This window comes from Syngnathus scovelli, chromosome 5 (genome assembly GCF_024217435.2).
Source record: "Syngnathus scovelli strain Florida chromosome 5, RoL_Ssco_1.2, whole genome shotgun sequence".
Classification (NCBI taxonomy): domain Eukaryota; kingdom Metazoa; phylum Chordata; class Actinopteri; order Syngnathiformes; family Syngnathidae; genus Syngnathus; species Syngnathus scovelli.
Window position 1 is genome coordinate 3924358 of NC_090851.1, and position 12480 is coordinate 3936837.

Consider the following 12480-nt stretch of genomic DNA (forward strand, 5'->3'; position numbering starts at 1 on the left):
AGTATAAAAGAGAAGCACAGAAATAATCATTTTGCATCGCTGACTATTTTTGCTGGACTTTAATCAGTATCAATAACTTCATACACCACGGTGTGTCTTTAAAAGCTCGTTGGTGAGTTGAACATTTTCAGACAGTCGTTCAGGACGGCTTGTCAATCAGTAGCCCTTTTGTGTGTTTGATCCACAGTTAAAAGGAAAAAAAAAATAATGATATGGCACCTTCATGAAAATAACATTTTCTTCTCGTAATTACAATCAGTCAGTCCTTTTTCACACTGACGGATGGGAGGCAAATAGTAATCTTGCGAGCTAATTGAAAGGCGATCCTCTTCTCGTAGTAGGCGCATTCGTTCACAAAGAACGGGTAGGTCTCCTCGCCCTCGTACTTAACCGTCTCGCCATTGAACGACTGGAAAATGGGATCCCCGGCACGGAGAAGCTTGAAGTCGTTGTCCTGCAAAATGACAGAGAAGAATTAGCATAGATCTCCAGAATTAAATCCAAGATGGTGATCATTTGGAGGCAAGTTGTGATGTACCTGTAGCTGGGGATGAATAGCAGCGATGATCTCGTCGGTGGCGGGATCTCTTGGGTAGTCGAGGACGCCGGTTTGACAGTAGGCCTCTACTTCACCACCCTCGAACGTACTTCCTGTTAGATTGACAACAGCCTCAGCGCTTTCCACTTTTGGTTGTTTAATCTTTGCAGATTCCCATCAACGAGGTGACTGAGAATATACACAGACACACAAAATATATATTTTTAATATTCCCTTTATCATACAATTTTTAAACTTTACATTTTGAGTCGGTCCAATTTTTAACCTAAGTGTTTTAAGGAGGTCATACTTTTGCAACATTGAGATAGTTTTTCCTTCTGATTTTTGTGTCAATTTCAAATTTAATTCAACTGAAAATAATTTTCATATTTTTTTTATTTTTTATTCTTTCTTCCCTAATTAAATTGTGAGCTCACCAGAATTAAATTTTTCAAGCCAATCCATGATGAGATCCAGCGTTTCCGTCACCATGTTGTAAATGTCTGCTCTGACCACTCCGGTGGGTTGAGGTCCGACCTCCAACGCTGTACATGACGAGAAACCGTCATAAGGCAGGAATTGAAATCCATACAATGCAAATGTTCAGTTCTAGAAAAATAAGGCGATACTCAAAAATTATCAACACCCCTGAAATTGTTAAAACAATTGAACATGCTAAAGCGTACGCACTTACCAAAACCATGTTTAGCTACCGATTCAAGTGAGTAGGGCTCTGCAAGTGTCGTGTCAAGCTGGATTGCTCTCACAGGCCCAAATGTTGTTTTACTCTGAGAGAAAACAAACATTAACTTTTTGAATAATGCAAAATGTTTGTAATTATTTGGGTCACATGATATTCATTGTACTAGTAAGAAAATAGCATTTGTACCAGACGACAGTATCAATAACACACAAATATTTGAATGTTATCTGGCCAAGTTAGTCATATATTCCTTTTGCACTATCATTAAGATACATGCCATAATTTATTATATTAATGTAATAATAAATATTATTATGCACCAATATTTAATTTAATATTATTAATAATTATATTTATTAATTTATTCTACCCAGATTTTTGTGTTATATGCCATTCCCCAAGATCAATATTAATATATATTTTTTGCCATTAATGTGGCCTATGACTTGTTAAACTGATATTTTTTGTGGAAGTACAAATAAAAAATTAAAATAATGTGGTTGCACAAGTCTGCACACCCTCAGGCGTCTATGTTAGAACCAAACATTTACTCATGTTAAAAGAGAATCAGCTTACCCACGGCACCATTTAAAGTGCCTCTTATTGATCCAGGATAAAGTTCAGATGTTCTCTTAGTTCTTTCCTGACATTCAGTCACATCTTGCTGCCCGAGAATGTGGCTATTAGACCGGACAAGCGTACAAAACGGCTCGCTTAGTGTGTGATTGACCTAACCTTTACGTATTTAAAAAGGTGCAGGGCGATCCAGTCGAATCCGTTAAAGATGAAGCACATGCCCATGTTGGCCGTCGTGTTGTGGATGTCGCACAGGAAGTCCATGGCCTGCGGGTTTCCTTTAGGCCCGAGCAGAGCGTTGAGCTCGTGAGCTCGCTTCATCTCGTACGGCGAGGAGGCCGGTAAAGGTGCGCTGAAAGCCCCAAGTGTTTATTTTAGCTGACTCCAAAAGTTAACATTGTTGTTTTCCTATTAGAACGTACCTCAGCAAAGTATCCGTGAAGCAACGATTGAGATCTTTGTCCATGTACCGTCTGCACACTTTAACAGCCTCCGGATTTGAAAGGACTGTCGTTACGGACACAGAGCCGACCTTGTCCTTTTTCTTTTTCTCCATCTCTTGTATCACGTATACCCCCGTCATCTCATTGCCGTGCGTACCACCGCAAATAGCGACACGGGACATCGGTGAAAAGGAGAGGTCCTCCATCTGTGGAGAGGGAAAGTCAAACTAACATGCTTTTTTTTTTGGAATGTGGGTGGTAACTATATAATCTGGAGATAATCCAGAGTGCAAAAGTCTTGTCGGCACTTTAATGAGTGACACTTTAAACTCCAGACTGTGATCTTTGTCCACTATTCATTGTGAAGAATGAGATCCTTCAATTTGGTGCACGTTTTGCTCCAAGCGAGAAAACTTTCAAGACACTTTTAAACGTGTTCTTCTAGTCCCATTATTGAGTGATTTATGGCAATGTCTTTAAAAGGGGGATAATTTACATATTTTTTGAATTCCAAAATAAACAGTGCAGCCCTCTTTTTTTTAATTTGCAATGCCTTGCACCTTTATATATATGTGATGTTTACCAAAGTGGAGACCAGTACTTTACACAAATTATATATGTAACGTGATTATTCCCAAAACATGAAAACAAAATATTTTCCGAAAAAAATGGGCTTTAATACTTGTGGAAGCCAACATCTAATTTTTGTGTAAATATTGAATTAATTCTTCATTCTTTAACTAATGCCTTTTCAATTAGATTTAATTATAATTACATTTTGATTAAACTCGAATTTTTACTGTTAATTGCCACGTAAAAAAGTAAATAAACTCCCAAAAGCTCCTGTATAAAGTTAATTTAATTTTATGAGATTTAAATAAATTAATCAAAACTTTCTATAATGGTATCCTATGAGCAGAAAACAGTTTTGCTTGAAAATGAAGAACGAAAGGCATATTGAACTGCTCTTTGTCTGACAAACTGCTGTTGTGAAAGTCAAACTACTCGCTGTTCCAAAATCAACAGTGCACACCAAAAGGGGGGCAACTATACAGCTGCTCTTGCGTAATCTCAGTATAGAAAGAAATACACACCCTCTCCTCCTATGATAAATCTTACACATCAATTCAAATATTCTAACACAGTACTGCAGTCAGTCTTTCTAACTTGTTGGGAGTGTTTTGAACTGGACCACATCTAAGAGTGCCAGCTATTGTGCAGAATCCAGTACACCTTCTGCTAATAATATATTTCTTCCTGTCACATACTAAAATACTGCCGTACGTTTGCTTACCTGTCTGCCAACAACCAGCTTCGTAATCAATGGCAGTGTTTTGGTGACCCCTTAAATCTTCTGTGTAAAGTTCTCTGCCAACTCACGTCTCTCGGGAGCATTAAGAAGTATTTGGTGTTGGCTGGGTGGTAAAAAAAGCAAGCGGAGATTCAGCCCTAGTCACAGCTCTCGTCTTGTTTGTTAGTTATGAAGGCCCTCCTCTTGCAGATCACATTTCACTTTGTGATGTAACAGGAAGTACATACTCACTGTCTCCCATTAAAACTAAGGGAGCCGCGATGGGTGTTCCCTGCAGTGACAATGCAAAAGTCTTTCTAATTCTGATATATGCTTCCATTAATAAATTGGAGACTTGACTTGGCAAGGGGGAAACAAAATTCTTTTCGAGGAAGCAATAAGTGAAAAAAAGGATATGTTCCTCAGGCTTTGTCACTGTGAATTAGATTTAGGGAGTTGTTTCATAAACACATTTGTCATATGGAGAGCAATATGTTAATAACATCAGAAAGGGACAAAAAGACTGGCTCAGTTACTGCTCAGTAAATATTATTTTGTAGTTATAGCTCTAAAATACCTATACAAATATTTACTATGACTTTTATTCTAAATTAATAGTGGTATTTCTTGACTAATGCAAAACTTCAGATAACTGGTAAACATTCCAAACGCAGCTAAGGCTGCCATCTATTGGTGAATGGTGGTACTTCAACTTAAAATTATTAATTGGACCGCAACTTTTTGCTGGAGTATGGGGCGGTGCTAGTGAAGTTAGGATGTTTTACTTAGGGGTGGACATGAGGGGGGCAAGGATATATAAAAACCTTTTTTTTTTTTTTTTTTACAACCTCCAAAAGTTGTTCAGAAAACACTGATAATTCGTTGCTAGGTGGACGCGAGAATAAAAAAAAAAATCTGTATATACCTGACACCAGTTGAGATGCCAATCTACAATATGCATTTTTCTTGAAAACACACACACACACACAATCTGACCAGGAGATGGCACCACAAACATTCTAAAAGAGTTTGCCTTTACCAAAAGATATAATTGACACCAAATAAAATGTATTTGTTCATTTTTAGGGTTGTAGAACTACTATAACTCCTAATTCCCCCCCAACCCCCCAAAGTATTACAAGTAGGTCTCCGTATAATACAGCACCATTCAAATTTCCTCCCTCCTCGCCCCCTCTTGAGATTAAACGACACCTGACTTATTCATGTGACAAAGAGGAAGAATTAGGAATGTCATGAATGAACTTCAGAGACTAACCTTTTTAGCTATGGGTGCAGGAAGGGAAACGGAACAACTGACATTTGGAGTGGGGAGTGGCCCAAAAGAGGTAATGAGGTCTTGCTGCGAGGAAAACACACTTTTTCAACAATTTGTGCCCCCACTCCACCCCATTCCCAAGGGAGGGGTTGGAGTGTGCGTAATTTAAGTGGCCGCATCAGGATGCCGTGCACCAGATGCGTCTTTTTGTCTTTGGACACCGAGACGGGAATGTCTACCGCCCCTAACACCTCCGTATCCAGCCGAAGCCCGCCGGCTCACCAGTTCGTGCAGCCGGCATGGCGAGTAGTTCTGTGGGCTCTGGTTTACTGCGCCGTCCTCGGCGTGGCTCTGCTGGGCAACGCGGTGGTCATCTGGATCATCTTGGCGCACAAGCGGATGAGGACAGTCACCAACTATTTTCTGCTCAATTTGGCGGTGTGCGACGCGTCCACGGCCGCTTTCAACACGCTGGTCAACTTCATCTACGCGGCCCACGGAGAGTGGTACTTCGGGGCGCTCTACTGCACCTTCCACAACTTGTTCCCGGTCACGACGGTGTTCGCCAGTATTTACACCATGACCGCGATTGCTATTGACAGGTACTGCACATAGACGGTGCCGTTCTTTTTACAATACTATTGTTATTAGTTTATTTATTTAAACTTTTAAATAATGGGGGGCGGGGGCGCTCACGGGCCATATACGATCTGGTGTTTAATCTGGCCTAAAGAGCACAGTTGTCTATTTATATTTTCGATTTTTTTCTCTCATAATGGTTTCTTAAAATTGTTTTATTCATTAAGCTAATTAAACATTATTTTATGCTAAATAATTATAATAGTGTTATGTGCATTATTTTAAATAATTTATTAGTTTTGAATATTAAGATGTGTTACATTATTGTCTTACTGTAACATAACCTTTGAACAAAATGGTTGATAAACGTCTGTGCACTATTTAATGTCTGAGTTTTCCCAATTGTACCTCTCAGCAGTTTCTAATTGGGAAAAAAAAAATCATTCTTTTTAAATTATTTTGAATGGTGTGTAATGTGTGTGAGTGAGTGTAAGCTTTATGCGCAACTGTTGCTGAATGTCTTCACCCCCCCCTGCTTACAAATGTAGGTACATGGCCATCATCCATCCCCTAAAGCCTCGTCTATCAGCCAAAGCCACTCTGGCCGTGATCGTGACCATCTGGAGTCTGGCCCTCGTCCTGGCCTTCCCCCTCGGCTATTTCTCCACAACTCGAGCCTTGCCTCGTAGGACTCTGTGCTACGTGGCCTGGCCCCGCATGGCCGACGACCCCTTCATGTGAGCTAAAGAACACTTCCTGCAACATTCCATCACTGACAAGACACATTTGAGATTGTATTTGTGTCTGCATCTGCAGGTACCACATCATCCTGACTGTCCTGGTGTATGTGGTGCCTTTAGTGGTGATGGCCATCACTTATTCCATCATTGGTGTGACCCTGTGGGGAGGAGAGATCCCCGGAGACACATCGGATAACTACCATGGACAGCTGCGGGCAAAAAGGAAGGTATGAATTTTAAGCCAATTTGATCAATGTAACAAAATGCAATTTATGAATTCCCATACCTATATTATTACACATTTTTCCTTAATTTAATTAATTAATGCACCAATATGAATTGACTCATGTGTTGGACATCCTCCGTGGAAGAGCACTGAATGAGTCTGATATAAGGATTAAGGGCAATAACAGGTACCCGTGATGTAAGACTCCATCTAGACAGCAGGATTAACGCCAGAACACAACATTTTATTGATGAATAATGAAAAATGTTGCAACTTAACCCGACAAGCAGTTTAGCTGCAGAAACATTTCCTGGCGGACAAATACATTTTCTTCCCTTTATTTGAAGTCCGTTCCTTTTAGTAGGAACGTACTAAGAATCAGATGTGTTCAGTCGATGCCGACAAATAGAAACGGAAACAGGTGCAATAGTTTAAAGCTCATCGCTAACAACAAACGCCATCAAAAGGCGCAATTAGCTAGCGAAATTGAGCCGATGCAGATAAAAGCGTTTTGATACATGTCGGGAAAACAAAGCTGGTGTCTTGAATCACATCTGTGGTGGAGAGGAGAGGAACGTCATCTCCATGGCTCATCCATGCCTTGTCAAGTGCTTCATTGATGACCCGTTTTCTTGTGTTAATGTGGCTATTGACAAAGAGAGACATATGCTGATGACATCATCTTCCCCCTACTGCAGATTGTGAAGATGATGATGGTCGTGGTGGTGACCTTTGCCTTCTGCTGGCTGCCCTATCACATGTACTTCATAGTGATGGGCCTCAACAAACGTCTGAGCAAGTGGAAGTCTATCCAGCAGGTCTACCTGGCAGTGCTGTGGCTGGCCATGAGCTCCACCATGTACAACCCTATCATCTACTGCTGCCTCAATAGCAAGTGAGTGCCCCCCCCCACACACACACACACGTTAGGAAAACATCTCATCCGGATTGCGGTGTGGCCTTTGGATCAGGTTTCGAGCTGGCTTCAAGCGTGTTTTCCGCTGGTGTCCATTCATCCGAGTGACCAGCTATGATGAGCTGGAGCTCCAAAACAGACGTCGCCGCCCGGGTCCCCAGAGCAGCATGTGCACTCTGTCACGCGTCGACACCAGCATCCTCAGCAAGGACAAGAGCGTGCGCTCGCATGGTAATACACGTAGGTCCATGTGTAAATTGCAGTCTGATAATGACTAGTCGAATGTTTGAGCCATCCTAAAAGTCAATATAAAATATACCTATTTACATAAACCTTTTTAGGATCCAAAATAGGTGATTTGGGTAAAACTAGCCCCTTTTTGTGTTTTGATGACTTCGGTGCTTAAAAGGTATAGTCCGCATGTTTCATGAAACTCGAAAAGTTGAAGTGATTACGCCACAAATTTATTTGCATTATTGTTATAATGACACACTTGTTTGGTAAAATGTTGCAAAGTTGTCGTAGTGAACATTTAACAGACTTCAGTTAACAACTCTGAGTGAAGTAGATACTGTAAATAAAGTGTCCCTCAGATTAATGTTTTATTTGCCTTTAATTTAACATGAGCTTACCATGAAAGTAAAATTAAAATAAGTAAAATAAGTCTGATATTTTTTTATTGTATTACAGATTTAATCATTTATCATTTGTGCTCGTTAAAATAAAATACATAGGAAGAGGAGAAAAATCATTCATCCCTTCATGAAAACCAATAAGCATTTTAGCAAATAATATTTCTGATCGTAGCAATCAAACCTGAACAATATTACAATTGCAAAAGTCAGTTGATGTTGCTGAAATCCTTTAAAAACAATATTAGCGATCAACACCTTTATTCTGCACTCTTGTCAGTTGCATTTACATATACACGTCTTAATAGCAAGCATACATTTTAGATTATGAAAATGAGGGAATCACAAACATACTAGTGCTATTCATTCTCAAATGTAAACAGCGATTCGACTATATCAACGATTGCGGCAGCATTTGCCAAACCTCAATAAATGCGCAGGCGCTGCTTTTATAAGCTAAGACGCTAATGGTTGAGTGTCTCAAATAGAACGAAGGACACAAGTGCCATCACCGGCCACTGAGAGGCGCTCTCTTCCGGGGCCCTGTAGGTACAAAAGATTGTTCACTATCATTTATTCATGGTTCCATTGGTCACTCCAGATAAAGAGCAACATTAAAAACATAATTAAATTACCAAACATTAATCAGGTAGCTCTTGGTGTCAAAAACATTGACGACCTCTGACCTCTGATACCATGTAGGATTTTCCCCAGCCTTACCGTGATGCGTAACAGTCGTCAGTAGCCTTCAGTTTGGAGTGTTTCAGGATGACCTCGGTGTAGTCGCCATCGTCTCCCCGCTTGACGTCCTCCACCGTGAACTCCTCAGCGGGGGACAAAATGGCGACGTCCTCGGTAAGGCCGCAGAAGCCCTCCAGGTTGATATAGAAGCATGTGGTGATGTTGAAATAGACTCCGCCCTCCACGTCCTCTTTCAGCGACGTGTCTGACTGGACCGTAGTGAATCGTCCGAATCTCACTCGGGCACCCTTTTCCACTTCGTATTGCGCTCGGGAAATTCGGTATACATTCTTGCACGTCTTCTGCGTCACCAGTCTCATAGCATCCGTGAGCAGGAAGTGTAGGGACTTATAATGAAAGTGCTCCTCATAAGTGCTGGCGTTGACGCCCATGGTCTCAACCGCGTCGTTGAAGGCTTTCTTGAACGCAGGGTTTCCGTTTACAAAGGCCAAGAGAGCGGAGGTGTGTTCCTTCGTGCCTCCTGGGAGCAGCGTGGAACACTTGTTGCTCCAGGCTGCCATGAAGCCAACATCCTGGCTCAGCTCTTGTTGCAGCACATCAGAGCGGATCAATTTCTCCATGGTGTCGTCGCGACAGCCCTCGTAAAATAGGTCCACGGCGTTGGGGGCCATGTCCAACTTAACTGCACTCACCTGGCAAGGAAAGGAAAAACAAGCAGGATCCACTTCACTTTTCTGAGAATGAGTATGTTGTGCAATTTGAAATGAAAGTGAATGAAGGTCCTCTTTTGTAGCTTACCGTGTACAACATCATGTAGACCACCAGGAATTTTTTCTTCATATCTCTCATCTTCTCTTCTTTTTAGTATCTGCACCAAAGAAGTAATTTTGGAAAGTGTCATTGTCCGCTCAATTTGGTTCAAATTCTTTCAAAGTGAGCTCAGGCAACTCTTATCTCTTGAGCATCACCCATGATTGATCACCTCAGCTCGGATAGACTTACCGCAGAGATGGGTAGAGATGTGCAACGTCAGTGAGAGTGCAAAATCACAAATTTAATTCTATGTAAGTAGTATAAGAGGGCTGGGGTGGCACACAGTGTAAAAACTATGTAGGGAGTGAAAAAAATATTATCACCCGAGGCAACTCCTATTTCCTTTCCTGTGGAAGGAAATAACATGCCATTAGGAGCAGTTTTGTCTCTTGCTGCAGCTACTGGCTTATGTGAACAATGTCAAGCTGCACTGTAGTTGAAAATAATATGTTCCAAATTTCTATCACCTTCCCAGATATATCTTACACTTAATTTCCTTTCATTTTATTTTTAGCGCTGAATGATTACACTGGCCTGTTTCCCCTCTTCCAGCAGCAACATTGCACCAACTGACCATAAATGGTTAGAAGTCAAGGCGAAAAAAATACATTTAAATAGTTGATTTTGCACTCACCTGATGAGATTGTAGAATGGTACTTTTTAACCTGTCAACGAGACGATTCGTTCTTTTGCAAGCTTTCTTCTCTTGACCTCCGATAAACTTCCTCCCTTTGTGGCTACTGCAGCACAGTGCAGGCCTGCTGAGCTTCACATTTTGTGCACTTTGACGGCCAACCTTTCATTGTGTGTGGGAGGAGCGGGGTCACAGCTAGACTGACATCCCATCTCCACATGCAAGCACCCTATAGAAAAATGTCACTAATTTTGTTACGGTTCACACAGTACAAAGGTTTAATTTCTAATATTTTATTGATTATATTAGATAATTTTTTTATTGTTATTCTTGACGTCTTAATTTTGCATATGCTAATAGAGAAATGTATTATAATCTTTTTCCTTTAGTCAAAAAAATAAATAAAAATACAATATCAAATTAGCAATATTTTTAAATATTAGCAATATTTTTAAACATGTTTTCTACATTCATCTTTAGACCTTTATTGAAATTTATTGTAACTTAAGTGTCTCACTCGTTCTTTATTCAGTTTATATGACTTTAACCAGTAGGTGTCAGTAATGCCCATTGAAGCTGGTGCTACCTCGCCGTAAAACAAAACGAAGAAGAAAATGACGTCACTTCCCGTTCACGAATGAGGAAGAAGTGAGGGAACGAGTCCTGACTTTCCCGTTCGCGAATCAATGTGTCAACTGCCTTCCCGTGCATCAACGCATCAGTCAGTGAAGGTGTTGTGTCTCCCTCCTGGCGTAGTCTATGTAAGCCAGAATGTAGATTTACGATTTACCAAGGAAAGAAAGACCCACTCACTGAAACACAACTTCTTTTATGCGCATTTTCTCCAAGCTAACGGCTAACTTTAGTGCCTGAAGGGATGCGCCGTTATGCAACAACGGAGAGACTATGCTTCTCTTTGAGTAATCTTGATTTTGCAACACTTATAGTAGTTTTTAAATAACGTGTATGCATATATACGCCTAAATATTCTTATCCAATGTATCTACTGCAATTTCACATTGGATTGCTGGTTTGAAATGTACTTTTATTATTATTGTTATTTTAATAAACATTAAAACCTGTTAAAACTTGTCTGGTGTTTTATTGTTTTTATTTTTTTGGGCATGAAATCAAATATCCGACATTTGGTTAACTGCTTTATATGACAATATGTATATGTATTTTACGTTGTGTAATATGTGTTGGTGTGCCCCATAATAAAGAGCAAGTAGTTAAATACACATTCTTCACGTACAAAAAATGCATAAAGTTATTATGTACACCTGAAAATGGCGGTGTACCTAATGGGACGTCCAAATGACGTCACAGATCAAACAGCCAATCACAAAGTGGGGGTGGGGCGGGTGTGGCACTTTTCACTTTCATTTAAGCTTTTTCCCTAATGAAGTGGCCTGTGATTAGGTACACCTCATGGACACTTCAATAGGTACACTACATGAGGTTATTTCCCTAATAAAGTGGCCTGTTATTAGGTACACTTGAAAATGGCGGTGTACCTAATGGAGTGTCCGAGTGAGTCTCTCGTTAAGTGCAGGTGCGTGAAAAGTTTTAGCTCCTTTTGAACGTGAAAGTGGCTAAAACTTTTCACGCAGGTGCGCTTAACGAGGGTAACTTGGAAAACATATTGGAACGCGGCCCCGAGGACTAGAGCTTGACACCTGTGACCTTTGACCATGATATTTCCCTAATAAAGTGGCCTGTTATTAGGTACACTTGAAAATGGCGGTGTACCTAATGGAGTGTCCGAGTGAGTCTCTCGTTAAGTGCAGGTGCGTGAAAAGTTTTAGCTCCTTTTGAACGTGAAAGTGGCTAAAAGTTTTCACGCAGGTGCGCTTAACGAGGGTAACTTGGAAAACATATTGGAACGCGGCCCCGAGGACTAGAGCTTGACACCTGTGACCTTTGACCATGATATTTCCCTAATAAAGTGGCCTGTTATTAGGTACACTTGAAAATGGCGGTGTACCTAATGGAGTGTCCGAGTGAGTCTCTCGTTAAGTGCAGGTGCGTGAAAAGTTTTAGCTCCTTTTGAACGTGAAAGTGGCTAAAAGTTTTCACGCAGGTGCGCTTAACGAGGGTAACTTGGAAAACATATTGGAACGCGGCCCCGAGGACTAGAGCTTGACACCTGTGACCTTTGTCCATGATATTTCCCTAATAAAGTGGCCTGTTATTAGGTACACTTGAAAATGGCGGTGTACCTAATGGAGTGTCCGTGTGATTGCCTCGTTAAGTGCAGGTGCGTGAAAACTTTTAGCTCTTTTTGAACGTGAAAGTGGCTAAAACTTTTCACGCAGGTGCGGTTAACGAGGGTCACTTGGAAAACATATTGGAACGCGGCCCCTCGAGGACTGGAGGTCGACACCCCTGGTTTAAGTGAAAAGTGCCAC

General features: G+C 40.9%; 3 protein-coding genes across 4 annotated transcripts; 1 reads left to right on the plus strand and 2 right to left on the minus strand.

Moving 5' to 3' along the window:
- Positions 1-44: 44 nt before the first annotated feature.
- Positions 45-3726, minus strand: acy3.2 (aspartoacylase (aminocyclase) 3, tandem duplicate 2). The gene is made up of 7 exons (XM_049721202.2): positions 3555-3726; positions 2240-2466; positions 1977-2169; positions 1233-1326; positions 976-1083; positions 539-651; positions 45-454 (listed from the first exon to the last, which is right to left on the minus strand). Exons 2-7 carry the CDS (start codon positions 2464-2466, stop codon positions 260-262), a joined length of 930 nt encoding a protein of 309 aa, XP_049577159.1. The 5' UTR covers positions 3555-3726; the 3' UTR covers positions 45-259.
- A 36-nt stretch (positions 3727-3762) lies between these two features.
- On the plus strand, positions 3763-7886 carry LOC125969294 (neuromedin-K receptor). The gene is made up of 5 exons (XM_049721192.2): positions 3763-5429; positions 5955-6143; positions 6223-6373; positions 7071-7267; positions 7344-7886. Exons 1-5 carry the CDS (start codon positions 5011-5013, stop codon positions 7564-7566), a joined length of 1179 nt encoding a protein of 392 aa, XP_049577149.1. The 5' UTR covers positions 3763-5010; the 3' UTR covers positions 7567-7886.
- A 62-nt stretch (positions 7887-7948) lies between these two features.
- si:ch211-145b13.6 (T-cell ecto-ADP-ribosyltransferase 2) lies at positions 7949-9703 on the minus strand. Of its 2 annotated transcripts, XM_049721206.1 has the most exons (5): positions 9625-9703; positions 9421-9490; positions 8641-9314; positions 8393-8463; positions 7949-8248 (listed from the first exon to the last, which is right to left on the minus strand). In XM_049721206.1, exons 2-5 carry the CDS (start codon positions 9469-9471, stop codon positions 8241-8243), a joined length of 804 nt encoding a protein of 267 aa, XP_049577163.1. In that variant the 5' UTR covers positions 9472-9490; positions 9625-9703; the 3' UTR covers positions 7949-8240. The 2 variants fall into 2 exon arrangements, with proteins under 2 accessions (XP_049577163.1, XP_049577162.1); XM_049721205.1 differs by having other exon boundaries at positions 7949-8463.
- Between the last annotated feature and the right edge of the window lie 2777 nt (positions 9704-12480).